We start from the raw sequence: 24,449 nt of genomic DNA on the forward strand, positions 1-24,449 counted from the left end.
GAGCGGTGTGGGCGAGGAGGGCGGGGCCACGCAGAGGATAGCGGGCACCGGGTGAGGCGAGGCCGCGCAGGAAGAGCGGGGAACCCGGGGAGCGCGAGGAGGGCGGAGCCACGCAGGAAGGGCAGGGCATGAGTTGAGCCTAAAGCGCGAGGTGAGGGGGAAACCGCGCAGGGAGGGCGGGGCCGCGCGGGAAGGAGCTGCGCGAGGTGAGAGCAGAGCGCGCAGGGAGGGCGGGGCACCCGAGAAAGGCGGGGCTGTAAGCGCCCTCCTTGCAGCGACTGGCGGGCCTGCGAGGGGGCGGGGTTTCCGGCGGCAGTGCACTCGGGCATCGACTGACGCAGAGTGGACGGGCGTCACGTGACACGGAAGTGACTCCGAACAGGAAGAGGACGAGAAAAATAACCGTCCGCGACGCCGAGTGGAAGTGGATTAGAGCCACCATGAACAGCAAAGGCAAGGCCGGGAAGCGGCGGAGGTCGTCGGGGACGCGGGCGGGTTCGGGTCGAGTGGGCCCGGGGGCGGCGGGCTCGGGGCGGTCAGGGCCGCTCTCCTCAGCAGGCCGCGGAGCGGGGCCGCACCTGACGTGTCCGCCCCCCCTCCCCCACACACCGCAGCAACTCGGCTCTCCGGGCCCCGGCCCCATAAACTCTGTGGCGCAGTTTGGAGCCGCGGGCTCCAGTGTGTGAGGTGGGGGTGTTTTTCCGTGACTGACACCGGCTGGAGCGAATGGGGAGCTAGAGCAGGGATTTGGGTAGGCCAATGGAGGACCGGCAGAGGCGGGGCGCCGCGCTTCGGAACAACAGGCCTTGGCCGAGCTTAACTCGTGAGGTGCCGGCTCTGCTGCCCAGTCCCGGCCTTCAAGGATCCTTTCCCGCCTGCCTTCGACTTTTCGCGCTCCCTCCTCAGGGCCAGGATTTATAGTCGTGCCTGTGCTAATGTTTGTCAGACCATGGTCGCGTTTACCTCCCGCCCCCAGCCGCCGCCCTTCTCATGGTTAACTTCCATTCACTCACTCTTTGGAAGTCGACCTTGAGTAGGAACCAACCCGTGAGGTAACACGCAGAACCGTGGGTTCCACAGAGTCTGCACTGGTTACCGCACAGTCCGTGGGAGACTACCCGGACTAGAAGTCCCCCCAAAACACCAGCAATCCAGAATCCCCGGCACGGGTTCTCAGACCTGTCCTTTATTTGGGAGGGAACGGGGCCAAGTTACACTTGATTCCTCCATCAGTATGCTAGTGGGAACAGCGCCTTCTGCCCAGTCAGAACCCAGCACCTTCCACTGTGAGGGTGCAGAGACAATCTTTTATTTTCTTGGCTCTAAGAGCTAAGGCCCTGTGGGGCAATCTGTTTGCAATTCTTCTGCTTGAGCTCACCAAGTTAACTGCCCGTTTTACAAATTTTTTTTATTGTCTGTGAATGTGAGGGTAGGTGCCCACAAAGACAGAAGCTAGAGTTGAAAAGAGGTTGTGTCAGATGTGGATGCTGGGAACAGAACTTGGGTCCTCAGGAAGAGTGGCATTTTGTCAGGAGCATCTTTCCTATTTGCCACCTCCCTAATTTGATAGACAACATCTCTCTTCCCCTTTTGTATTCCAGGTCAATATCCAACACAGCCTACCTACCCTGTGCAGCCTCCTGGGAATCCAGTATATCCTCAGACCTTACATCTTCCTCAGGCTCCACCCTATACTGATGCTCCACCTGCATACTCAGAGGTACTGCACTTTGCTAGACTTTTAACTATTTGAATACACTCTTGGACCCCTCCCCCATTGTTAAATCTTCAAATTCAGAAGCAGAGAATGCTCTATGAACCGTCTAAAACATAAGTTAATAATTACCATTGGAATTGAACGCATTATCTGCTTGTTATTTGACATGCTGAGTTAGGCTGAGTTTGGGTCCCTTGAGCCCAGTAGTAGCTGTGGATGCAAATGACCCAGAAACTGTGTGCCAGTGACAGTAACCAGTGTGATCCACACACACAAGAACTGAGAATGGACTCATGAGCCATGCGTGGTGGTAAGACCAGTAGTCTCAGCACACGGAAGGCTCAGGCAGGAGGAGCTTGAGGTCAAGACTGTCTTGGGCTATAGAACCAAACCCCATTTCCAAAACAAAACAAGGGGCTGGGGATGTAGTTGATTTGGTAGAGTGCTTGCTTAGCATGCACCAAGCCCTGGATTTGGTCTCCAGCCCAATGTGAGCTGGATTTGGTGGTGCAGGCTTTTATTTCCATCAGTCAAGAGGTCAAGGCAGGAGAGTCAGGAGTTGAAGGTCATCCACTCCTACATTCTTGCAGGCTAGCCTGAAGTACAGGAGATGGTCTCAGCAATACTTAGAGGAATTTCAAATACCAGTGTCACAGAAATATTTTGCCTTCTCTTCTGCTTCTTTTAGCTCTATCGTCCAAGCTTTGTTCATCCAGGGGCTGCCACAGTCCCCACCATGTCAGCTGCATTTCCTGGCGCCTCGTTGTATCTGCCTATGGCCCAGTCTGTGGCTGTTGGGCCTTTAGGCTCCACGATCCCCATGGCTTATTACCCAGTTGGTCCCATCTATCCACCTGGCTCGGCAGTGCTGGTGGAAGGAGGGTACGATGCAGGTGCCAGATTTGGAGCTGGTGCCACCACTGGCAGCATTCCTGTGAGTATGCCTAACCAAGAGCTCAGCCCTCGTGCACTTGAACCGTCTGAAATGACTTCATACTCATTCTCCTACCATCCCAGGGTAGTAGTAGTCAGGACTGGCACAGCTGCTGCCCTCTCATGACAGAAATGTGGCTGGGCCAATCAGGGCATTGGGCACAGTCCTTAGAGTTAATCAGATTCATTTGTCTTCTTTTTTCTTTTTTTTCAGAGCTGGGGACCGAACCCAGGGCCTTGCGCTTGCTAGGCAAGCGCTCTACCACTGAGTTAAATCCCCAACCCCTCATTTGTTTTCTTGTCCTATTAAAATCCTGCTAGCGGGCTAGAGAGATGGCTCAGTGGTTGAGAGCACTGACTGCTCTTCCAGAGGTCCTGAGTTCAAATCCTAGTAACCACATGGTGGCTCACAAACCATCTGTAATGGGATCTGATGACCTCTTCTGGTGTGTCTGAAGACAGTGACTGTGTACTCACAGACATGAAATAAATTAAAAAAAAAAAATACTGCTAGCCAGGTGATAGTGGCATCTGCCCTTGATCCTAGCATTAGGGGCAGAGATAGGGGTCTCTCTGAGTTTGAGGCCAGCCTGGTCTACAGAGTGAATTCCAGGACAGCCAGGGCTACACAGAGAAACCCTGCCTATAAAAAATAAAGAAAATACTGCTGGCTGCTAGCTCCTTTTTCAGTTGTTCAGCACAGTGAACTGGTCTAGGGGAGCTACTTTCCGAGTTCATAGCATTTAATATTTGCCGTGAGGGGGAAATGTACTAGGAGCCCAGGCGAGTAAGAAAGTAGAATGCGTAGTCCCAGTAATGGATTGTGGTTTTCATGTCCTCCTGCTCAGTGATACTGCTGTGTATGGGGTTTGTAGCCCACAAGGTTGTAGCAAAGTCCATCTTCTCAGGAGTCACAGTCTAGGGTGAGGTGGGGATGGTCATTATTGGCTTCTAACAGTGTTGTATATTAATCTGGAGTTGCTGGAGATGTAGCCCAATGGGAGAACATTTGCTTAGCCTGTACAAAGGACTCTCCCCATCCCTGGTAAGTAAAACCCCACATCCTCACAAGAGAGCCTGTGTGGTGGTAGTGGCACTCCCCTGAGAAGGATGAGATTTGGTACTTACAGGCTGCATCTTAGAGCTGGAACACCTTGGGTGAATGACCGATTTCCGTTCCTGCCTGTGTCCTGGACTCGGAGAGGGTACTTGCTCTAGAACTCAAGCAGTTGTCTTAGCTCCTTAAGATGCTGATTGCTTAGTATGTTATATAATTTATAACATGTTATAATTTGAACAGTGGGGAGACTGAGGCAAGAGACTTCCTTTGAGTTTAATGTCAGCTTGGGCTACATAGCAGGAACCAGTTTAGTGAGAGTTCCTGAGTTCCTGGGTTGACCTCCCCCACTGCCCACAGAAATAAAAGTTAGTAGTTGGCACACTGCCACCTTCTTACGCAGTGTCTGCTTCCCTGTGTTCTTTCCCTGTGCCCACTGTACCTTGTCCTTTCCTTCCAGCCTCCACCTCCTGGATGCCCTCCCAACGCTGCTCAGCTTGCAGTCATGCAGGGAGCCAACGTCCTTGTAACTCAACGCAAGGGAAACTTCTTCATGGGTGGCTCAGATGGTGGCTACACTATTTGGTGAGGAGCTGTGGCCACTCCTGTGCCGGGGAAGACATCACATACTTCAGCACTTCTCACAATGTAACTGCTTTAGTCATATTAACCTGAAGTTGCCGTTTAGACACATGTTTTTGGGGTGTCTTTCTGGTGTCCAAACTTTGAGGCACTTTTCAAATTTAATAAGGAACCATGTAAGGGTAGCAGTCCCTCCCTAAAGCATTCTGAGGTAGGGAGGTGTCCATTCTTCAAATGAATGTGAGGGAAGCGGCCCCAAGGCTCTTCCTTAATTCCTCTGGAGTGATACTGTGCCATGCTGGTCTTTGCTTCTAGGAATGAAACATCAAATTAGGTTTGGAGGGAACTTTGATCTTCCTAAGAATTAAAGTTGCCAAATTATTCTGATTGGTCTTTAATCTCTTTTAAGTCTCTGATTTATCTTACTTGTTAATGAAACGCATTAGCTGTCTGCCCTTTCCTTCCCATCCTCTGCCCCGCCTGTCCTGTCCCCAGTCCTCCCATCGATGTCCATGGAGTCAGTGGTGCAGGACCGAGAGCCAGTCAGACTCAGCCCCTGTCTCCCTGCACCTGTCCTACCTGACATTTTTTAACTCGTCTTTCATAAGGATCCTCTGAAGCCCCCTGTGTGTCCCGAGCAGAGACTCCATTTCTGGGGTTTTGTATATCTCCAGGCAAGGTGAAGGCACCCTTTGGACCCACCTCATAAGCCATCTCTGCATCCCCATGAACCCAGACTAGCTGTGGTGCCAGAAACCCAACTTAACAACAGCTCTCAGTGCAAACTGTCCTAGGAAAACTTAAAAATGACAGGCAGGGAGGAAGATGCATATCAAAAGCTTGGCTTGAAAGCCTAATTAAGGGAGTTTTAGATAAACTAGTTATCACTTCCTGAGTGTTGCATGCAGCCACTTGGGTCCCAGGAGTTTCCTGAGGTGAATCAGTAGGGTCACGCGAATGCCTCACTATACTATGACTTGAGTCCAGTGAGATCTCAGTAGGATTAATACTTCAGGGATCCTTAATATTTTGATTTGTTTTCTGAGATTGGATTTTATTTTATTTTACCTGATATTTCAGTTCATCTAAATCTTGTGTTCTGTACATGTGATGTTTGACTGTACCATCGACTGTTATGGAAGTTCAGCGTTGTATGTCTCTCTACACTGTGGTGCACTTAACTTGTGGATTTTTTTATACTAAAAATGTAGAATAAAGACTATTTTGAAGATTTGAATAAAGTGATGAAGTTGCATTACACCTCACTCCAGCATTCTTTACTTAGAATGTGCTCAGAAGGCTTTCTCCATGTGTCATGCCTTTTACATCCCACCCAGAAACCAGTGCTCCCGTGCGGTTTCTTTAATATGTCTTTGAAGTAAATGCAGCTCTGCCAGTCTAGGTTGACTGCTCTCATGAGTTCCACTAGAGATGATTCTGGACTCAAAATGTAAACTCAGAAATGAAAGTGATGCTGGCTGTGGTGACCCACACACAACTGTAGTCCAGCACTCAGGAGGCAGAGGTAGGCAGGTCTGTTAGTTTGAGGCCAGTCTGGTCTACAGAGCAAGTTCCAGGACAGGCGGGGCACCACGGAGAAACCCTGTCTCAAGGGGAAAAGCTTTACAATGGCATTGAAGGCCAGGTCTTTCTTGGCTCTGTCCATACATACACGGGATCTGGGAGATTGTGGTCCTTGCCAGGATTAAGAACAAACCAACTTATTTTTCATGTGTTTTGGGTGATGTTCATCTTGGGACAAACCTCCTGGCTGTCCTCATTCCCAGCTCCTGATGAGTTAGTTCCAGGACCTGCAGAACTCCATTACACTTTCTTACTGAGATAACACAAGCAGGTGAGTTAAACATGCAAGAGAAAAATGCTGTACAAAGCTTAAGCAAACCAAGGAAAAATTTAGTTCTTGTAAATGAAAATCTTACTTTTATAATAAGTTTAATTTGGATAAAAACAGTGTTAGTTTAAGACTGTTGGGGGAACGGTGGGGCTCAGATCAAACAAAGACAGTAACATTCTCAGACTCCTATCCACCCTGGCCTGACCCCTTCTTGTGGTATCCAGCCTCCAGGAAGACTAGATAGCTACACTGGGGTTATTGCTAGGCAACTAGGGAGGGGACATCAACCAGCCTGTGACCTCACTTCCAACTCGGGCACAGCCCCACTTTGTTGGCCAGTTTTTGTCCTGTCCTTACCAAGGCCCAACGTCATGAGCAGCTCTCTCCGTGTCTCTGGAGCCTGGAGTCAGTGATGCCGGTATTGGGGGCTGTGTCCTGGGAGGTGAGTGAATTTGCCTGTATCACTCAATTCCACTTTACATTCCCTAACTACAGAGGCAGTGTCTCAGTGTTGGAGCCAGGAACTGGCCCCTCCAGTCTGGGGATCATTAGATGAAGTACTCTTCCTTCTCTTTGCCCTTGGCTGAGTCAGTCTCCATCTGGAGGATGGCGCTGGGCTCCCCTTCTGCAGGCTCATAGGTGACGTAGCTGCCTTTATTCTTGTACAGGTAAAAGAAGATCAAGGTCACCACTGAGAGCAGGGTAAGGAACACCACGGTTATAACAACTTGGAAGGGAAAGAGGGAGAGAGAGATGTTTCAGTACTTCAAGGGCCCATCTGAATTAGGTCATTCCTTCCTAGTAGGGTCTCCCTCAGACACAGCTTCGCTAGGGCACATCATCCAGAGGCTCTTGGTACTTCACTATAGACAAGCTGTTTTGATTTCTGACAGGACTCAACTTCCTCCCAAACCAGTTCCTGACGATCGTGCTAGAAACCAGCAGGGAAATAAATAGCTCATGCCAACAGGAAGGGTGTTTTAAATACATAGCTTCCTATGCGAGCTTCTCTGGTTCTCCCCGTTCTTCCTCACCCACTCAACAAACCACGTATACCGTCCTCCCAACCCACACACCCCAGCTGAGCGGCCACATGCACCCGTGCCTGGTCACCCTTAAGCCTATCACTTATGGTTATGCCTCTGCGTCTTTTACAGCTCTGTCTGCATGTATCAGACCTACACATGCCAGGATGAACCCAGTTACCCCCATGTGGCTTTTCCTGGATGGGGAAGATCTTAGCTGTCACACTGGGTTCCAGGCTGTCTGTGGAGCAAGTGATCGCGGCCCGGAGGACCCTTGGATTGGTACACTGGCTTTGTTACCTGCAATGAGTGCTGTGCTGGCCTCTTCAGCTTGTGGGGACATTGTCTCAGGGGCCTGAAAAACCGGCGTGGTCATCAGTTCTGGGAAGTTGAAGAAGGAGGAAAGGGAAAGAGTGAACCTTTTGTCTTTAGCATTCTGTCACTACACCATCCCGGAGAATTGCTCAGTGCTTAGCACACTGTCTGGTCTCCCTGAGGACCCAGATTTTATCTCCAGCACCCACATAGTGGCTGTTTATCCTCTAACTCCAGTTGGAGAGGAGGATCTGGTGTCCTAGCCTCTGTGGCCACCAGGCACACATGTACTCAAGCACACATGCAGGGAAACACTCATAAAATACAGATAAAAACAGTTCATCAACTGTTGTCTACAGGAACTCCAGGCAGAAAATCCCAGGAAGGGGCTGGAGAGATGGCTCAGCGGTTAGGAGCACTGACTGCTCTTCCAGAGGTCCTGAGTTCAATTCCCAGCAACCACATGGTGGCTCACAATCATCTGTAAAGGGATTGGATGCCCTCTTCTGGTGTGTCTGAAGACAGCAACAGTGTACTCATATAAATAAAGCAAATCTTAAAAAAAAAAAAAAAATCCCAGGAAACTGAGATGAAAGCAAACTATTTCCAAAAGACAACTTTTTTTGAATTTCTCTCTGCCCAATACAATGGTTAAAAAGAGGGACTTGAGCTAGCTGTAATGACTCACACTTTTAATCGTAGCACTTGGGAGGCAGAGGCAGGCAGATCTGAGTTCAAGGCCAGCCTGGTCTACAGAATGAGTTTCCGGACAACCAGAGCCACATAGTGAGACCTTGTTTCAAGAAACAGCTAACTAAGTAAACAGGGTTTTTGGCTTGGGGGTGAAGGTGCATGCCTTTAATTCTAGCACTCAGGAGGCAGAGGCAGACAGATTTCAGAGGTCAAGACCAGCCTGGACTATAAAGAGAGTTCCAGGCTAGCCAGGGCTATAGAATGAGAATCTTTAAAAAAAATATAAGCCAAGGGGTCAGTTTTGCTAGATGCGGTGACATATCTACAACCTCAGCACTCAGGACTGAGAACGATGGTTCGAGGTTCTCCTGTGCTATGGAGGGTTCCAGGCTAGTCTGAGCTGTACAGGGAGATCCCGTCTCATACGAAGAAACAAAGAAACAGAGGCTTTTGAGCCTGGACTGATTGATTTTCAAATATGATCCCTGACCCCTCTACCAGCTGTACACCCTTGGACAAGAAAGAATCACCAAACCTATATTGATATGTATATTATAGATATTATATATAATGCAGCGTCACGGTGTATCCTGTTCATGTTTCAGCGTTCTACATACTCTACTCCTGCACGTGGGACATACGTATCTATGTGTGCACGTTTGTTGAGTTTTGGTAATGCATACTGTGGTGTACTTGTGGAAGTCACAGGGGACAAGTTCTGGGCTCCATCCTTATCTTCCTCTTGGTTTGAGACCGGATCTCTTCCCGTCCTCTGCTACCTATGCTAGTGGCCTCCGACGAGTCTCCTGTCTCCAAGTCCCACCTCAAGACTGGAGTGCTGAGGTAGCAAAGATGTGCTGCTGCCAGTGCTGCTGCCAGTGCTGCTCACCTTTAACCCTGGTGCCTAGGAGATGGAGGCTGGTGGGTCTCTGGGAGTTCCAGGCCAGCCAATACTAGCGGGAACCTTTCTAAAGCAAAATGAACACATGGTACTGCCCATGGCTTCACCTGGGTTCTGGGGATCTGAACTCAGGTACTTGTGTTTATATAGTAGGTGCCTTGCCCACTGAGCAAGTTCCCAACCCTACGTTTACCAGGCTCAGAACAGGGCTGCTAGTACCCAGAGCCTTCCCGCATTCTATCCTGCATCTGCCTATCCTTTTAAGATCTACACCCCAAAGGTTCCAAAGCCCCAGCTAAAGTCATTACTTTGAGTCAGGACATTACCAAACTGTGGTCTAGAAGCATGTGGACAAGTCTTTTTTTTTTTTTTTAAGGTCTCTGGTTGGCCTGGAGTTGCTCCATAGACCAGGCTGGCCTTGAACTCTCAAAGATCTGCCTGCCTCTGTTTCCCCAGAGCTGGAATTAATGTGATAAAATACTGTGCGATACCACAGTTTTTTCTTTCTTCCTTTCTTCCTTCCTTCCTTTCTTTCTTTAAACATTTATTTATTATATATAAGTACACTGTCTTCAGACACACCAGAAGAGGGCATCGGATCCCATTACAGATGGTTGTGAGCCACCATGTGGTTTCTGGGATTTGAACTCAGGACCTCTGCAAGAGTAGTCAGTGCTCTCAACCACTGAGTCATCTCTCCAGCCCACCACAATCTTTTAATTAGTATTTTTAAAAAAGATTTTATTTATTTATTATATATGAGTACACTAAAGCTGTCTTCAGACACACCAGAAGAGGGCATCAGATCTCATTACAGATGGTTGTGAGCCACCATGCAGTTGCTGGGATTTGAACTCAGGTGGAAGAGCAGTCAGTGCTCTTAACCACTGAGCCATGTCTCCAGCCCCCTTAATTAGCATTTTGATGTAACCCTTGGACAATGTAACTTTGTAAAGGTTAAGGCAGGATCCAGGCTTTCAGGGGGAAATGGGCTGGTTATCTCCAGAGCCACCATTTATTTACTTTATTTACCTAATGGCTTGCTTGGACCTATAATCACAGCCCTCAAGAGCTGGAGGCATGGCTTTACAGTGAGTTCTAACCAGGCTGGAGAGAGACCCTATCTCAAAAGAAAGCAAAGAAAAACCACGAAGGGGTGTGGGCAGAGGAGTGAGGGAGTTGGGGAGAGGGAGGGAGGGAGGGAGGCAGGGAGGGAGGGAGGGAGGGAGGGAGAGAGAGAGAGAGAGAGAGAGAGAGAGAGAGAGGGAGCGCGAGCGCGTGAGCGCGCAGAGGGAAGGGGAAGTCAGAAGGGCACACTGTGGCCCACCTGCTTTGCCAGAAGCTGCGCTAGACACGCTGAGGACAGAGCAGAGCAGGACCAGTTTCACAGTGCTTACACCCTACCGTGCCCGTAGATTACACCATCTGAACACCCCAAGATCAGAAAAGCAGTGGAGGGGACTGGTTAGTATTTCTGCCAGGGGTGACTTCCATGGAAGCCATATTTGAGTGGTACTAGGACCGGGACTGGAAAGGGGTATTCTCAGCAGAGTCATCCAAGGAACACTGATGCGGTACCACTGTGCATGGGTGAAGCAACATCAGTTGCTGTGAGCTGGGGCAAAAGGGGGTCAAGCGAGAAGGGTCTTTTTCACAGAGAACAAGAATCTCATGAATCGCCCTTTTCCAGCAAAGATAAACTGTCAGGAATGCTTTCTGGTCTCAAAGCCAGCCCAACCCTTCTTTATTTGGGGGTGGGGGTGGGATAGGGTGAGACAAGGTCTCTCTGCAAAGCCAGGGCTGTCCTGGAACTCACTATGTGGACCAGGCTGACCTTGAACGCACAGAGAACCCCCTGCCTCTGCCTCCTGAGACTGATTTATGAGGTCAAGTTATAATAACCTGAGGGAACTGGGGCTTTCCTACCATGGGGCTCCAGGAGACAGCACTCAGGTCATTAGGCAGCAGTGTTCAGTCACCCTGATGGCCCATTCACACCTGCTCTCCATGTGAATTATTAAACCAACACTGCAGGGCTACGGTGTAATAGTGTGGGAGAGCCCAGAGCGCTAGGATACAGCTTGTGTGTGTGTGTGTGTGTGTGTGTGTGTGTGTATGTATGGGGAGATGTATGTGTGAGTGTGTGTGTGTATGTATGGGGAGATGTATGTGTGAGTGTGTGTGTGTGTGTGTGTGTATGGGGAGATGTGTGTGTGTGTAGATGTATGTGTGAGTGTGTGTGTGTGTGTGGGGAGATGTATGTGTGAGTGTGTGTATGTGTGTAGATGTATGTGTGAGTGTGTGTATGTGTGTAGATGTATGTGTGAGTGTGTGTGTGTGGGGGGAGATGTATGTGTGAGTGTGTGTGTGTAGATGTATGTGTGAGTGTGTGTGTGTGTAGATGTATGTGTGAGTGTGTGTGTGGGGGGAGATGTATGTGTGAGTGTGTGTGTATGGGGAGATGCATGTGTGAGTGTGTGTGTGTATGTATGGGGAGATGTATGTGTGAGTGTGTGTGTATGGGAAGAGTGTATATGTGAGTATGAGTGTGTGTATGTGAGTATGGGGAGATGCATGTATGAATGTATGAGTGTCTGTGTGTGGTGTGAGAGTATGTATGTGTGTGTGTGTGTGTGTGAAGATTTATGTGTGAGTGTGTATATGTGAGTGGTGTGTGAGAGTGATGTGTGTGTGTGTGTGTATGTGTATGAGAGTTATGTGTGTGTGTGAGTATGGGGAGATGCATGTGTGAGTGTGTATGTGTGAATGTGTGTTTATGTGTGTATGAGAGTGTGTGTGTGTGTGAGTGTGTGTGTGAGAGAGAGTATGGGAGATGCATGTGTGAGTGTGTATGTGTGTTTATGTGTGTATGAGAGTGTGTGTGTGTGTGTGTGAGAGAGAGAGAGTATGGGGAGATGCATGTGTGTGTGTGTGTGTGTGTGTGTGTGTGTGTGTGTGTGTGTGTGTAAATGCTGTCTTTGGAGAGGACTGGGTTTAGTTCTTAGCACCCACATTGGATGGCTCACAGTTTCCTATAACTCCAGTTCCAGGGGATCCAACACCTTATTGTAGTCTCTACAGACACAGTGCACACACATGAAAAATTAGATGTTAACAGTGCTACTTAAATTATGAGGGCCAGCAAGATGGCTCATCAGGAAAAGGCGCTTGCTGTGCAAACCTGGAGGTCAAACCCTGGAACCCTGTAAAGGTTTTGTGACACGCTCTCTAGCCAACAATGACCTTGAACTTGTGACTCCCTGGCCTCCACCTCTGGAGGGCTGGGATTGCAGGCATGCAGCCCATGCTGGTTTTCAGGGCTTTGGTACCAAACTCTGCAAACTCAAGGAGTTCATGCCCAGTCATAGGTTTTTAGTTTTTTTGTTTTTCTGAAACAGGGTTTCTCTGTGTAGCTCTGGCTTCCTGGAACTCGCTCTGTAGACCAGGCTGGCCTCAAACTCACAGAAATCCACCTGCCTCTGCCTCTGGGTACAGAGATATGTGTCACCATGCCCGTCTTAAATTTTTTTTGTTAAAATTTTATTTCTTTAGAGACAGAATCTCACTATGTAATTGCGGCAGGCCTCAAACTCAAGAGTCCCTCCTGAAGTTCTAGGATTAAAGGCCTGAGGCACCATGACTGACAGACTTTGTTTTGATGAAAATGGTTTCTATTAGAAATGAATAGGCAGAGAGCAAGGTCACGCATGCCTTTATGAGAGGCAGAGGCAAGGGGCTAAGGTACACAGTCAAGGCTAGAAAGAGCTACCAAGTCTCAAATAAATAAACAACAAAATAAAAACAAAGAAGTGAGAACAATAAATCTCACCCAAGGGAGGATCTGCCTGCAAAAGAACAAGCCTACCTGAGGACACGCCCACCCGACCGGGACTCAAGGTTCAGATGCTAGCCAACATTTTTATGGAGGCTGTTACTGTGTTTATGTGGAGTCTGATTATAAAGATCCTGAAGTGTTCCTGGTCTGCCCTCCCTCCTATTGCATGGTCTGCCCATTCCTGCTTTTCCTGTAAGTCCTCTGTTTTCAGTGTGACTTCAAAACATGACTCATTTACAAAATTAAAAAAAAAATTGCACACCAAGCTTTCTAGCAGAAATGCCAAGGTTAGAAGCTGCCTGAACAGTGTCAGGAAGCTCCGGGTAGCAGACAAATTACCAGGACAATTTGCAAAATGTTACATTTGGGAAAGGGAATCCAAGGCTTGAGGTGTGGCTTTGAAGGTGTCAGTTTAGAGGGAGAAAGCAGGATTCCTGAGGTGCAGCGGTCTCTGTTTCCAAATAGAGAATTTTTTTTTCCGGTAGAGAGAAGTGGGAATCACGAGGGCCTGAGGAAGTGGGCCCAAGAGAAGAGAAGCTGGGCCGGGCGTGGTGGCATGGGTGTGGTGGCACGCAGGACAGTAATTCTAGCCATTGGGAGGAGGACAGTGAGATGGTTTGAGGCCAGTGTGGGCCACATAATGAGACCTTGTCTCCAAATCAGGAAGAAGAGAAGGGAAATGGCCCAGGAAGTACAGATACAAAGGGATCCAGATGAATGACAGCCAGAGGCGCATACAGAACTAGCAACTGAGTCCTCCCTGCTCCGAGAGGCGGGAAGGGCACAGACAGGCGAGGATGGAAGGGTCAAGATATGGAGACTTGCCTTGGGAACCTTCGAAAGGAGACAGTAAAGGCTCTGAACCAGGGCGGGAGCCCTGTGAGCGGAACCCTGTGAGGAAGCTACTACACTTCCTAGATTCAGATACCAAGCCTAAATAAAAGTTAAGTCTGGAGTGGTGGGGTTCACTTATAATCCAGGCTGAAGAGGGAGGCTCGCCCTGAGCTCAGGGTCCGCTGAGGCTCTGCAGGGAGGCTCGGTTAATAGCCAGTAGTGCGTGGTACCTGCCTTTAATCCCAGACTCTAGGAGGTGACAGAGTGACATAGAATTTAAAAGTCAATTAAGTATTGAGCGTGTATAGGTTCTGGTCACAGATCAATGAACAAAACAGGCAAATGTACCTAGCCTATAAATGCATTGAGAGGCCAGTGAAGGGGCTTGCTGCTCAGTGATCTAAATCTCACAACCAAAGTTTGATCTCTGGAACATGCGTGAAAAGGCAGGAGAGAACTGACTCCACAAAGTTGTCCTTTGACCTCCACAGGTGTTAGCCAAGACACACGCGAGAGCACACACACACACACACACACACACACACACACACACACACAAAAGATTTTCTGAGCTCTGAAGTCTCAGTGCTCAGAAAACTGAGGCAGAGGCAACACTCAGAGTTCAAATCCAGCCTGGGCTATACGCAGCAAAACCCTGTTTATAAAAACAAAAACGAATCAAATAATGATAATAAAACCCTGCCAGAGCACTGCCCCCACTGGTCTCCTAAAATGTAAACAGAGACTCGAGCAGTCAGTTTCTGAGTATACACCCAGGAAACAGGTGAATGATGTCACCGGATGCTCACTCGGGCGCTGTTTCTGAACCCCAGGATGAAGCATCACACTGCAGGCAAACGGGTCAACGAAACACAGCAAAAGCAGGCCTGGAGCTTTATCCCTCCTTAAAACAGGAAGCTGCAAGGAAGGAGAGATGGCTCGGTGTTTAAGAGCCGAGGACCAGGGTTTAGCCCCCAGCAGTCACATGGCTTCTGAAAGCACACATATACATAAAACAAGAGTAAAGGAAGTGGGGAAGGAAACTCTAATGTGTGGGATAACACAGATGAGGCAGGCGGTGGGATGTGGGAAGGAGCTGCAGTTTTAAATAAGATAGCCAGGGAAAGTCCCTGAGAGACGCCCTGGATAAAGCCTGGAAGGTCGGGAGGGAAGCAGTCACATGAATGGTGGGGACCGCAAGGTCAAGGTAAAGCTGTCTGCAATGCTGGAAGGCACCTGGGCTGGAGTGTCTCTTGGGAGTGTGCGTTGCCATGTCAAAGGTGCCACGTGAAGGCAGCTTGGAGGGAGAAAGGGAGCAGCAGGGAAGGAAAGAAACCACAAGACAATAGCACATGGGCCTGTGGCTGCAATATGGGCCTCAGCTGTCCGTGAGGTGCAGAGCTGCCACAGGTCCATTACTAGGCCGTATTTCCTCAAGGTTGTCAGCAGTCTCCTAGAGATCATGTTAAAACACACACTGTGGGTTCTGGAGAGGCCTCAGCTGTTGTAGAATTGACCGCTCTTCCAGAGGAACTAGGTTCGATTCCCAGCACCTACGCTCCAGTTCCTGGGAGATCTGATAGCCTTTTCTAGATTCTGCAGGCACTGACGACATATGCAGGCAAAACATTCATGTACGTAACATAAAAATGAAAAAAAGTTTTTCTTTAAAAAAAATGCAGATCTTGATACAGCAGAAGGTGGCAGGGGACCCTGGAATTCCAAATATCACACTTGAAATCCTGAGACCACCGTATCCTGAAGAGACTCCGTCTAGTCTAGGGGAGGATGAGTGTATGCGGAGGGTAACCCAGTTTCCAGGCTCCGCTGAGAACCAGTAACAAATGCCAGGCCCTGGGAGGGCACGGTGGACTTGCCCATCACCGCAGCTCCATGCGTGAGTGCGGGGCACACCGTGACAGGAGCCATGGGAAATGACAACCAGCCTGGACTCGTTTTGTGAGTTTGTGTGTACACCCGCGCACACCAGGTGAGTGCGCTCTACTCCCGGCAGCAGGTGCTCAGCCAAAGTCTTTAAAATGCCAGGTGGCTGCTGCTGTTTTATGCAAATGAATCGAGTCACTTGCTATGTGGCAACCCATACTTCAAAGAGATTGATCAAGGGATCCCTCTGGGGCTCGGACAACAGGCTGAAAGTGAAAAGAAGGCCAAGGCTGACACATCCTTAACACCCAAACCCATTCACCTCTAAGCCCTGAGTACAGCAGCAGCCCAGTGAGAACATGGCCGGATCTTTTGAAGCAAAGGCCTGGACAGGATGTGGGGGTAGAGTCCTGAGTACCTGGAGGAGGAGAGGTTTGCTCTCACTGAGTGGGGACAGGGCATGACTGCCTATCAGATAAACAGGAAGTCAAGAATAAATCTGGACCAGATATTAAGAAATGAAAAAAGGGGCTAGAGAGATGGCTCAGCGGTTAAGGGCACTAACTGCTCTTCCAGAGGTCCTGAGTTCAATTCCCAGCAACCACATGGTGGCTCACAACCATCTGTAATAGGATCCGATGCCCTCTTCCCTGTGAGACAGGAGCAGGCTGTCTTAACATAAAATAAGTAAATAAATCTTAAAAAAAGAAAGAAATGGGCTGGAGAGATGGCTCAGCGGTTAAGAGCACCCGACTGCTCTTCCAGAGGTCATGAGTTCAATTCCCAGCAACCACATGGTGGCTCACAACCATCTGTAAAGAGATCTGATGCCCTCTTCTGATGTCTGAAGACAGCAACAGTGTACTTATATATAATAAATGAATAAATCTTTAAAAAAAAAAAAGAAAGAAATGAGAAAAGGGGGGTTGGGATAGGGCTCGGGGTAGAGGGTTAGCTGGTCTCTCATGTGCATGGCCCTGGATCTGGTCCCCAGCAGTGTAAGGAAGACAGACATGAATCTGGACATTCATTAGCAACTCCAGGAGGCTGGGAAGATCCCTAACCCTGTAACCCTAACCCTAGGTTGGTAGGTCAGTAACTCTCGGCGACCAAATTGATCAGGGGCCTGGGCATTTGCTGTACTTCCCATGGGACCCAAGGTGACCTTCCTGAGACAAGTTCTGCTTTAGAGTTGAATTGCAAAGCTGTGGTTTAGGGTAGGTGCCAGAAAAAAAATGGAAGGAGGAACCGGAGGCAGAGTATAAATAAGCTCTGTGTGTGTGTGTGTGTGTGTGTGTGTGTGTGTGTGTGTGTCTTTTTTTTTTTTTTTATTAACTTGAGTATTTCTTATATACATTTCGAGTGTTATTCCCTTTCCCGGTTTCCAGGCAAACATCCCCCTCCCCCCTCCCCTTCCTTATGGGTGTTCCCCTCCCAACCCTCCCCCCATTGCCGCCCTCCCCCCATAGACTAGTTCACTGTTCAGTCTTAGCAGGACCCAGGGCTTCCCCTTCCACTGGTGCTCTTACTAGGCTATTCATTGCTACCTATGAGGTCAGAGTCCAGGGTCAGTCCATGTATAGTCTTTAGGTAGTGGCTTAGTCCCTGGAAGCTCTGGTGTGTGTGTGTCTTTATGTGTATGTGTGTGTACGTGTGGTGTATGTGTGTGTGTATGTGTGTATGTGTGTGTATGTATGTGTGTATATGTGTGTATGTATGTATGTGTGTATGTGTGTGTATGTGTGGTGTGTTTGTGTATGTGTGGTGTGTGTGTATATGTGTGGTATGTTTGTGTGTGTATGTGTGGTGTGTTTGTGTGTGTATGTGTGTATATGTGTATGTGTGTATATGTGTATGCGTGGTATGTATGTGTGTATATGTGTATGTGTGTATATGTGTATGTGTATGTGTGTGTGTCTGTCTGTCTGTCTGTGTACACTCGAGCATACATGTGAACCAAAGGTCAATGTCAGGTATATAATTAATTCTTTTCATTTTTTTTCTTGTTTTTTTTTTTTGTTTCATTTTTTTCTTGTTGTTGTTTGGGGTTTTGTTTGTTTGTTTTTGTTTTCCAAGACAGGGTTTCTCTGTGTTGCCCTGGTTGCCCTGGGATCCGCTCTGTAGACCAGAGATCCACCTGCCTCTGCCTCCTGAGTGCTGGGATTAAAGGGTGTGTCCCTACCACCCTGCCACCCGGCTTTCATCTTATTCTTTGAGACAAGGTGTCTCACTGAACCTGACCTTCTGGATTCAGCTAGACTGGCTGGCTGGCAAGCTAGGGATCCCAGCTCCACCTCCCCGGCACCAGAATGACAACGACAGCCCCGCTTTGCTAACTGCTTCTGGCTTTTTCCATTGAGTGCTGGGGACCTGAGCATCATTACGACTGTGCCATTGACAGACAGTGCCATTGCAACTCCTACCCTATATGCATGTGTGCCTGTGTGTGCTTGTGTGTGCCTCTGTGTGTGTGTGTGTGTATGCCTGTGTGTGTGTCTGTATGCCTGTGTGTGTGTGTGCCTCTGTGTGTGAGTGTGTGTATGCTTGTGTGTGTGCATTTTTCTTTTTGAGACAACATTTTCCTATGTAGCCCTGGCCAGCCTGGAACTCATGGAGATCTGCCTGTCTCTGTCCCCCAAGTGCTGGATTTAAAGGCATGCATCACCACACCTAGCTCAAGCTATATTCGCTCAGAGTTTTTGTGCCAAGGTGGAAGGACTGGGGCCGCTGCTGGAGCCTGGAGGGAGAAGGGAGAAAAGCCAGCAGGTGTGGGTACGACTTCCGGATGACTCAGACAGAGCAAACAACTGAGAGGGTGCCTGATGCCAGTCCCTGAAAGGATGGGACCTCATGCAGCACCAGAGGGCTCGGCTGCAGACAGCTGATGCATAGTAATCAGAACCAGGACACCGCAGGCAGGAAACGGGAAGATGGTGGAAGAAGAGCCTTCAGCAGGAAATGGAAGATGGTGGAGGTGGAGCTGTGAGCAGCTCTTCTCTGGGAACTCTGATATGCTCAAGAGTCCTTGAGAGTGAGGATGAGCAGGGGCTTTAAGGAGATTCAAAGGTTGGCCGTGAGGGTGAGGTTTGGCCACGGTGCTCTGACCTTTGACCTCAGGTGCTGTGTTGACCTTAGCTGCTTTCGAATCTCCATTGCAAACCACACCAGGTCCATACCCTCCCGAGTGCTGGTGTTACACGCACGCTCCACCACAATCACTGCTTACAGCTTTCGGGGGAAAGCACCACAACCATCACAACCACCACAACCACCACAAAGCAATCTAAACCCAGGAGCCCTGGCACCAAAAGGAGGAGTCTGGGCCGTAGTGCAGTGCACCAGTGCTTGTGGAGGGGGGGTCATTTGTGGAAGGCTCTAACTTTGACCCCCAGTTCCTGCCACTTTTCCCAAAGAAGGAAACATGCTCTCCCTCTCCCCTTCTGAGCTTCCAGGAAAGGCAGCCCTTCAGAGTAGGTAGGCGGCCGGTAGAGGGCCACAGCTTAAAGGCTCCGCCCAGATCCTAACCCTCCCAGGCCTTCAGATCCCTCACAGCTTCCTTGGTGCTGACCCAGATACTAGCTGATTCCTTTGTGCCTCTGTGTCTCCAGAGCTGCCAGTTCTCTTATCGGGAGGCATCAGATCTGTTACCACCTGAACCTGCCAATCTGCTCATTCCCTCTAGACCAGCCTGACAGGGTCCCTCCCACAGCCCTGGGTCCTTAGGCGTGCACTCAGGGATCCTGGCTGGCTGCTGTGACCGGTGTGGAGACCTCGGGAGCAGCAGACCATGATGGAAAGAACATAACTTGGGAGTCACTCGGGCTGGGCGCAGGCCCTGTCTGCTCCCTTTGCTCCAATCAGCAGCCCTATGGGAAATTTTCTTTCTTTTCTTTCCTTTTTTTTTTTTTTCCCAAACTGGGAAGTTGGTGTTTGTTTTTTAATATCGCTGAAAATTTCTTAACTTCCTCGAACTCGGATTTTGTTTCCATAAAATGAGAATAAAACCTTCTAGGTGTGGTAAGAAAAAAGTTCAGTAGGAAGTGCCGGGTGTCTAGCACATGGTAAGGGCCACCTAGGAGGAGGCCACTGGGTGGCATGGGATGGGTGGGGTGGCCAGAGCTCCCGAGTCAGGGTTCTAGTCAGGCTAACCACACATGGACAGCAGCTGGGTCCACAATAATCTCAGGGGCCTATGAAAATATCTTTTAGTGATTTTACTTTTAACGGCTTAAATTTCCTTTAAAGTCTATGTAATGAGCTTTAAAATAAAATAATACTAAGATTGCCCTATAGTCAATTAATTATTCATTACAACATTATCGTCCATAAGTACTCATTACGAGAGACATTATTATATTAATGCTACATAAAAGATCTTGGTGACATTGAAAAACACATTTTAAATGTTAAAAACAACAACAACAACAACAACAGAGAAAAGCGGGGCTGGGGATTTGGCTCAGCGGTAGAGCGCTTGCCTAGGAAGCGCAAGGCCCTGGGTTCGGTCCCCAGCTCCGAAAAAAAAAGAACCAAAAAAAAAAAAAAAAAAAAAAAGGGAAGAGTCCAAGAGCCAGGGACAAAGGTATCAGAGCCCGAGAACCCAATGGTGCGGGTAATCCCGCACTCCTGAACTAGGGAAGGAAGGATTTGAAGGGAACATAGCAGGAAGATGAAGTACAAGCTGGGGTGCCCAGGAGCTGGCCCTGCACCCCATCCTGCAGGGAATCCTGGCTGATCACTGGTGGTCTCTCCACTCTGGTGCTTGGATGGATGTTTGCTCAGACCTAGTGGGCAGGAAACTCTATGCTATGTCCTAGAATCCCACCCAACTCAGGTCCCTTGGTGAACCAAGAACACACAACTCAACGACAACCTAACAGTGTGATTTAAAACCAGGCACGAGCCAGCGGTTGGCTGGCCCGTGAAGGCACTGCTGCCAAGCCTGGCCCCTGACTTAGATCCCCGGACTCACGTGGTGGAAGGAGAGAACCGACTCCAGAAAGTTGTCCTCTGACTGCCACATGTGTGTTACGGCATGTGTGAGCTGAGGAGGGGGACAACATACACGTGCAGACATGTGTACAACATAAATAAATAAATGTTCAAGAAATAGACATAGTCTTGAACAAGACACTTTTCTCCAGATGCCCAGGTGACCAACAAGCACACAAGAACGTGCTTGGACATCACTAGTCACTAGAGAAACAAAGTCACAACAAGACACCGTCTCCCATCCATTAAAACATTAGTATCACACTGGCCAGGCATGACACACGTTGGAGAGAAATCAGAACCTTTGTCTGTGGCTGGTAAATAACACAGCTACTATGAAAAGCTCTATAGTGGTTCTTTACAAATATATCAGTTGCCATATTAACAATTCCACTTCTGGATGTATAGCCATCAGGATTGACAGTAAAAGCAAACGGCCACCAGATACTGGTTTATATGTGCTAAACAAATGTATGGACGATTACTGAGACTTAAATGGAAGGAAATTCTGACGCTACAGTGCGCACCGGTGACCCTTGAAGCATTGTGCTGGATAAAGTAACTAGACACAAAAGGGTAAATACTCAGCCTAACTCATCTAGACACTTTGTTGCAAAGCTCACCTCCCCACTTGGGAGGCTCTGCTCACCCGCTTGCAGGTTTGTCCACCATTTCTCTTTGCTCACCACGTGTCCCAATAGTTTCAGGAGAAACTGCCCAGATTTGCCTTCCCAGAGGTTCTCTCTCCCTTTACTTCACATCATCAAAAACAGCGACAATCGAAGTGAACCGTTTGTTCTCATGGAAAAACCAGAGAAAACCCGAGACTATACGTAAGGAAACACAAGGCTATATATCACAGGTTCGCTTCTCCCACAACCAGGCTGGCACCAGGTGAAACTAATTAATATGTAAATATCTGTCCAAGAACCAGACCCAGCCTGATTAGGAAATGAAAGGTAAGACTCAATCACCACCTCAGATCCCTGCCCTCCACCACCACCTGGCTTCAAGAATTTTTAAACACACTGCACATCCCACTTTCTGACAGAGTCTTATGTAGCCCAGGCTAGACTTGAATTCACTATTTAGCTGAGGATAACCTTGGACTTCTGGTACTCCCACCTCTACCTCCCAAGTTGCGGGAGGAAGGGATTGCAGGCACAGGCCATCAAAATGGGTTTCACCTGGCAGGACTCATTCAGTACTGTGGACTGAACCCATGCTTGGCAAACACTCTACCAAGTAAGCTGCATCCCGAGCCCTCCCGGTTTCTTTAGAAGATTCCTTTTCTCCTTAACTCCTGGGGTGAGTGTAAAAATCCTCTGGGCGGAAAAGAACTTCCTAAGCCCAGGTGACCCTCAGTGCCTGGAACTGGCCTGATCCAGACTGGACAGTAAAACAGCACTAAAGGACACGCAGTAGTTGAATCCTGTTTCCTCTGAGCCTTTTCCTGAATAAAGCCCGGCGGCGGGGGGCTAGGGGGTGGGTGGGGTAGGGATGGGTGAGTCTTCCTTTCTACAATGAGGCCTCACGGAATTCCAAGACTGTTTTAGGGGTGGGACGGGATGGCAATTCTTGAGCAATTCTCCTACTCCATGACTTCCATCACCTACCTTCAGGAGAAGGTGTGGCCGGTAGGTTGTTCATCGTGGCTGAGGGCAGACTATCTCAGAGGGTCAGATCTGTGGGAAGGACAGACAAAAAATGAGGTGGATGGGCACCTAAGGTTGCAGGGCTTGGAGATCCCAGGAGAGCCTCAGGCGCCAGGTTTTCCCGAGTCCCTTCCCCTGGATTTGTCTCTTCTCTTCCTTTCGGTTCTCCCCGAGGATCTAGTCAGCTTCCATAAACAAATCCCTCCCCAAGAGCCGACCCCGGCCGCGGGGTGCCGGGGACCAGAGGCGTTGGTGACCCTTTCCCCAGGCATGGGAAAGTGAAGCAAGGGTCCGCCCCATTGCGCCCGTGAGCGATTCGGGTCCCTCCGCCACCTGCAATACCTGGGCTTCCAGGGCCCGGAGCCCCGCCGAGCCGTCCACTGGGTCCACCCCGCTCCCCGGGGACCCAGCGCGCCCCGGCCCCGCGCCTTGGCCGACGAGGATCCTCGCAGCCACGCGCTACCCTCCCAGGTCCCGTCGCAGGCGCGCAGCTGCCGAGTGCGGGCTCTCGGCTCCCCGGCGGCGCGCTCACCTTTCCAGTCCGACCGGCGGGCAGGGACGGGCGCCGCGCGTCCTTTTGAACTCGCCGGGGTGGGAGCGGCCGAGAGTCGCCCAGGCCGCGCCCGGGACCCCGCGCCGAGCGTCCGCCGAGCCCGGGCCGCGGTGGGAGGGACAGGAAGGAGCGCGGGGCCGCCCTCCGCAGGTTCCCTCGGGAGGAAAAGCCACTGTCCGAAGCCGCTCCGCCCCCGTGCTAGGGTACGCAGTGCCCGGAGTGGGGCGAGCGAGGGGCGCGTCCCGCGGGAGCGGAGTCCGCGGCTGCCGGACGACTTAGCCCAGCACCTCCCGGGGCCACCTGGACCTTCCGCGTGCGACCTTCCCAGGAGGCGGTGGAGCGTGGAGAGGGTAGGAGGTGTGGCTGTGAGCTGTTTAGGGTTAAACGCCCCAGCAGCTGCTTGCCAGCTGGGTGGCTGTGGGCACATTCCTGAGCACCTCAGTAGTCGGCTTCCTCATCCCTAAAATGGGCACTGAAAGTGGCAATTCCAGTAAAGCCATTTTACAACCCTGGTCCTAGCCGGCGGCAAGCGCCTTGATTTAAATATTCATCAGGGCAGTACTTAGGCTACTGTTTGACTCATGTCAGTGACAGGAAATGCTCCCAAATTTACTAGAGGAACCCGGTGACTAAGAGGATGTAATTCTATATAACACGGGCTCTGGAGTTGGCCCCGCTGTGTAAGCTAACACAAGTTACTTTCTGATTCTGTCTGGGGCAAAGCTGTGTGAACTCAGAGTGTTACTGCGGAGCTCCATTGAGCTGCCTAGAACCTCACCTGGCACGTGATATATGCTCAATAAACACTGGCCAGCGTTATCTTGGCTATTCACTAAGGGTCAAACCTGACCAACCACGCTTGGCTTTCCTAAGTGTCCCCCCCCCCCCCTTTTAAAATAGAACCTTTAAAAGTTTACTTGTGATTCAGTCTCAGGGGATCTTGATGCCCTCTCCTGGCCTCCATCGGCACGGCAGACACCTAAAACACGTTGCTGGGACTCAGCCAGTGAAGACACACTTACTTGGCTTGTAAACCTGACGACTGAGTTCCATTGTGGAAACTGCATGAGGGTGGAACGACAGAACCGTCTCCGCAAGGGTGTCCTCTAATTTCTACATGCATGCTATGACAAGCATGTGGCGTCATGCGAGAGCGTGCGCGCATGTGCGCACACAGGCGCGCGCGCGCGCGCGCGCACACACAGCGCACACAAATATTTTTCTGTTTTTTGGGGGGTGGGGGAGACAGGGTTTCTCTGTGTAGTTCCTGGTAAATATTTCTCAAAGGTTTGCTAATACATGATTTACCCATAGGCATTTAAGTACACTAAAAATCGTAAGGGTGCAGAAAGAAAAAAAAAATAAATACCGAGCGCCAGATTTGGCACACAGTAAGGATTTTGGTAAGCAGTTGTGTACGGTGCTCTCTGATGTACCCTATTTATCAAAACTGTGTGATGTTCGTGGAGTTCTCTGCAGCGCAGGCTGTCCTCAGGTTCCATCCCACTGCCTCAGCCTTGGTATTGCTGGTACAACAGGTTGGCACATCACACCCAGTCTATACTCTTACCCAGCCTGTCAACACTGTCCTTCAGAGCCTGGGGGCGGGGACTGGAGG

General features: G+C 49.7%; 2 protein-coding genes across 6 annotated transcripts; one reads left to right on the top strand and one right to left on the bottom strand.

Moving 5' to 3' along the window:
• The first annotated feature begins 7 nt into the window (after positions 1–7).
• Positions 8–5,549, top strand: Dazap2 (DAZ associated protein 2). Of its 3 annotated transcripts, none has more exons than XM_039078934.2 (5): positions 8–151; positions 207–453; positions 1,602–1,720; positions 2,406–2,651; positions 4,168–5,549. In XM_039078934.2, exons 2-5 carry the CDS (start codon positions 441–443, stop codon positions 4,294–4,296), a joined length of 507 nt encoding a protein of 168 aa, XP_038934862.1. In that variant the 5' UTR covers positions 8–151; positions 207–440; the 3' UTR covers positions 4,297–5,549. The 3 variants fall into 3 exon arrangements, with proteins under 3 accessions (XP_038934862.1, NP_001382601.1, NP_001382602.1); NM_001395672.1 differs by having other exon boundaries at positions 42–151; positions 276–453; NM_001395673.1 differs by lacking the exon at positions 207–453 and having other exon boundaries at positions 42–151.
• Smagp (small cell adhesion glycoprotein) lies at positions 5,548–23,997 on the bottom strand. 3 transcript variants are annotated; one of them, NM_182817.2, is made up of 4 exons: positions 22,811–22,832; positions 22,240–22,308; positions 7,470–7,550; positions 5,548–6,871 (listed from the first exon to the last, which is right to left on the bottom strand). In NM_182817.2, the coding sequence occupies exons 2-4, from the start codon at positions 22,271–22,273 to the stop codon at positions 6,693–6,695; spliced, it is 294 nt and encodes a 97-aa protein (NP_877969.1). In that variant the 5' UTR covers positions 22,274–22,308; positions 22,811–22,832; the 3' UTR covers positions 5,548–6,692. The 3 variants fall into 3 exon arrangements, with proteins under 3 accessions (NP_877969.1, XP_038934863.1, XP_006242385.1); XM_039078935.2 differs by lacking the exon at positions 22,811–22,832 and adding an exon at positions 23,854–23,997 and having other exon boundaries at positions 6,226–6,871; XM_006242323.5 differs by having other exon boundaries at positions 6,226–6,871; positions 22,621–22,822.
• Between the last annotated feature and the right edge of the window lie 452 nt (positions 23,998–24,449).

This window comes from Rattus norvegicus, chromosome 7, assembly GCF_036323735.1.
Source record: "Rattus norvegicus strain BN/NHsdMcwi chromosome 7, GRCr8, whole genome shotgun sequence".
NCBI classification, from domain to species: Eukaryota; Metazoa; Chordata; class Mammalia; order Rodentia; family Muridae; genus Rattus; species Rattus norvegicus.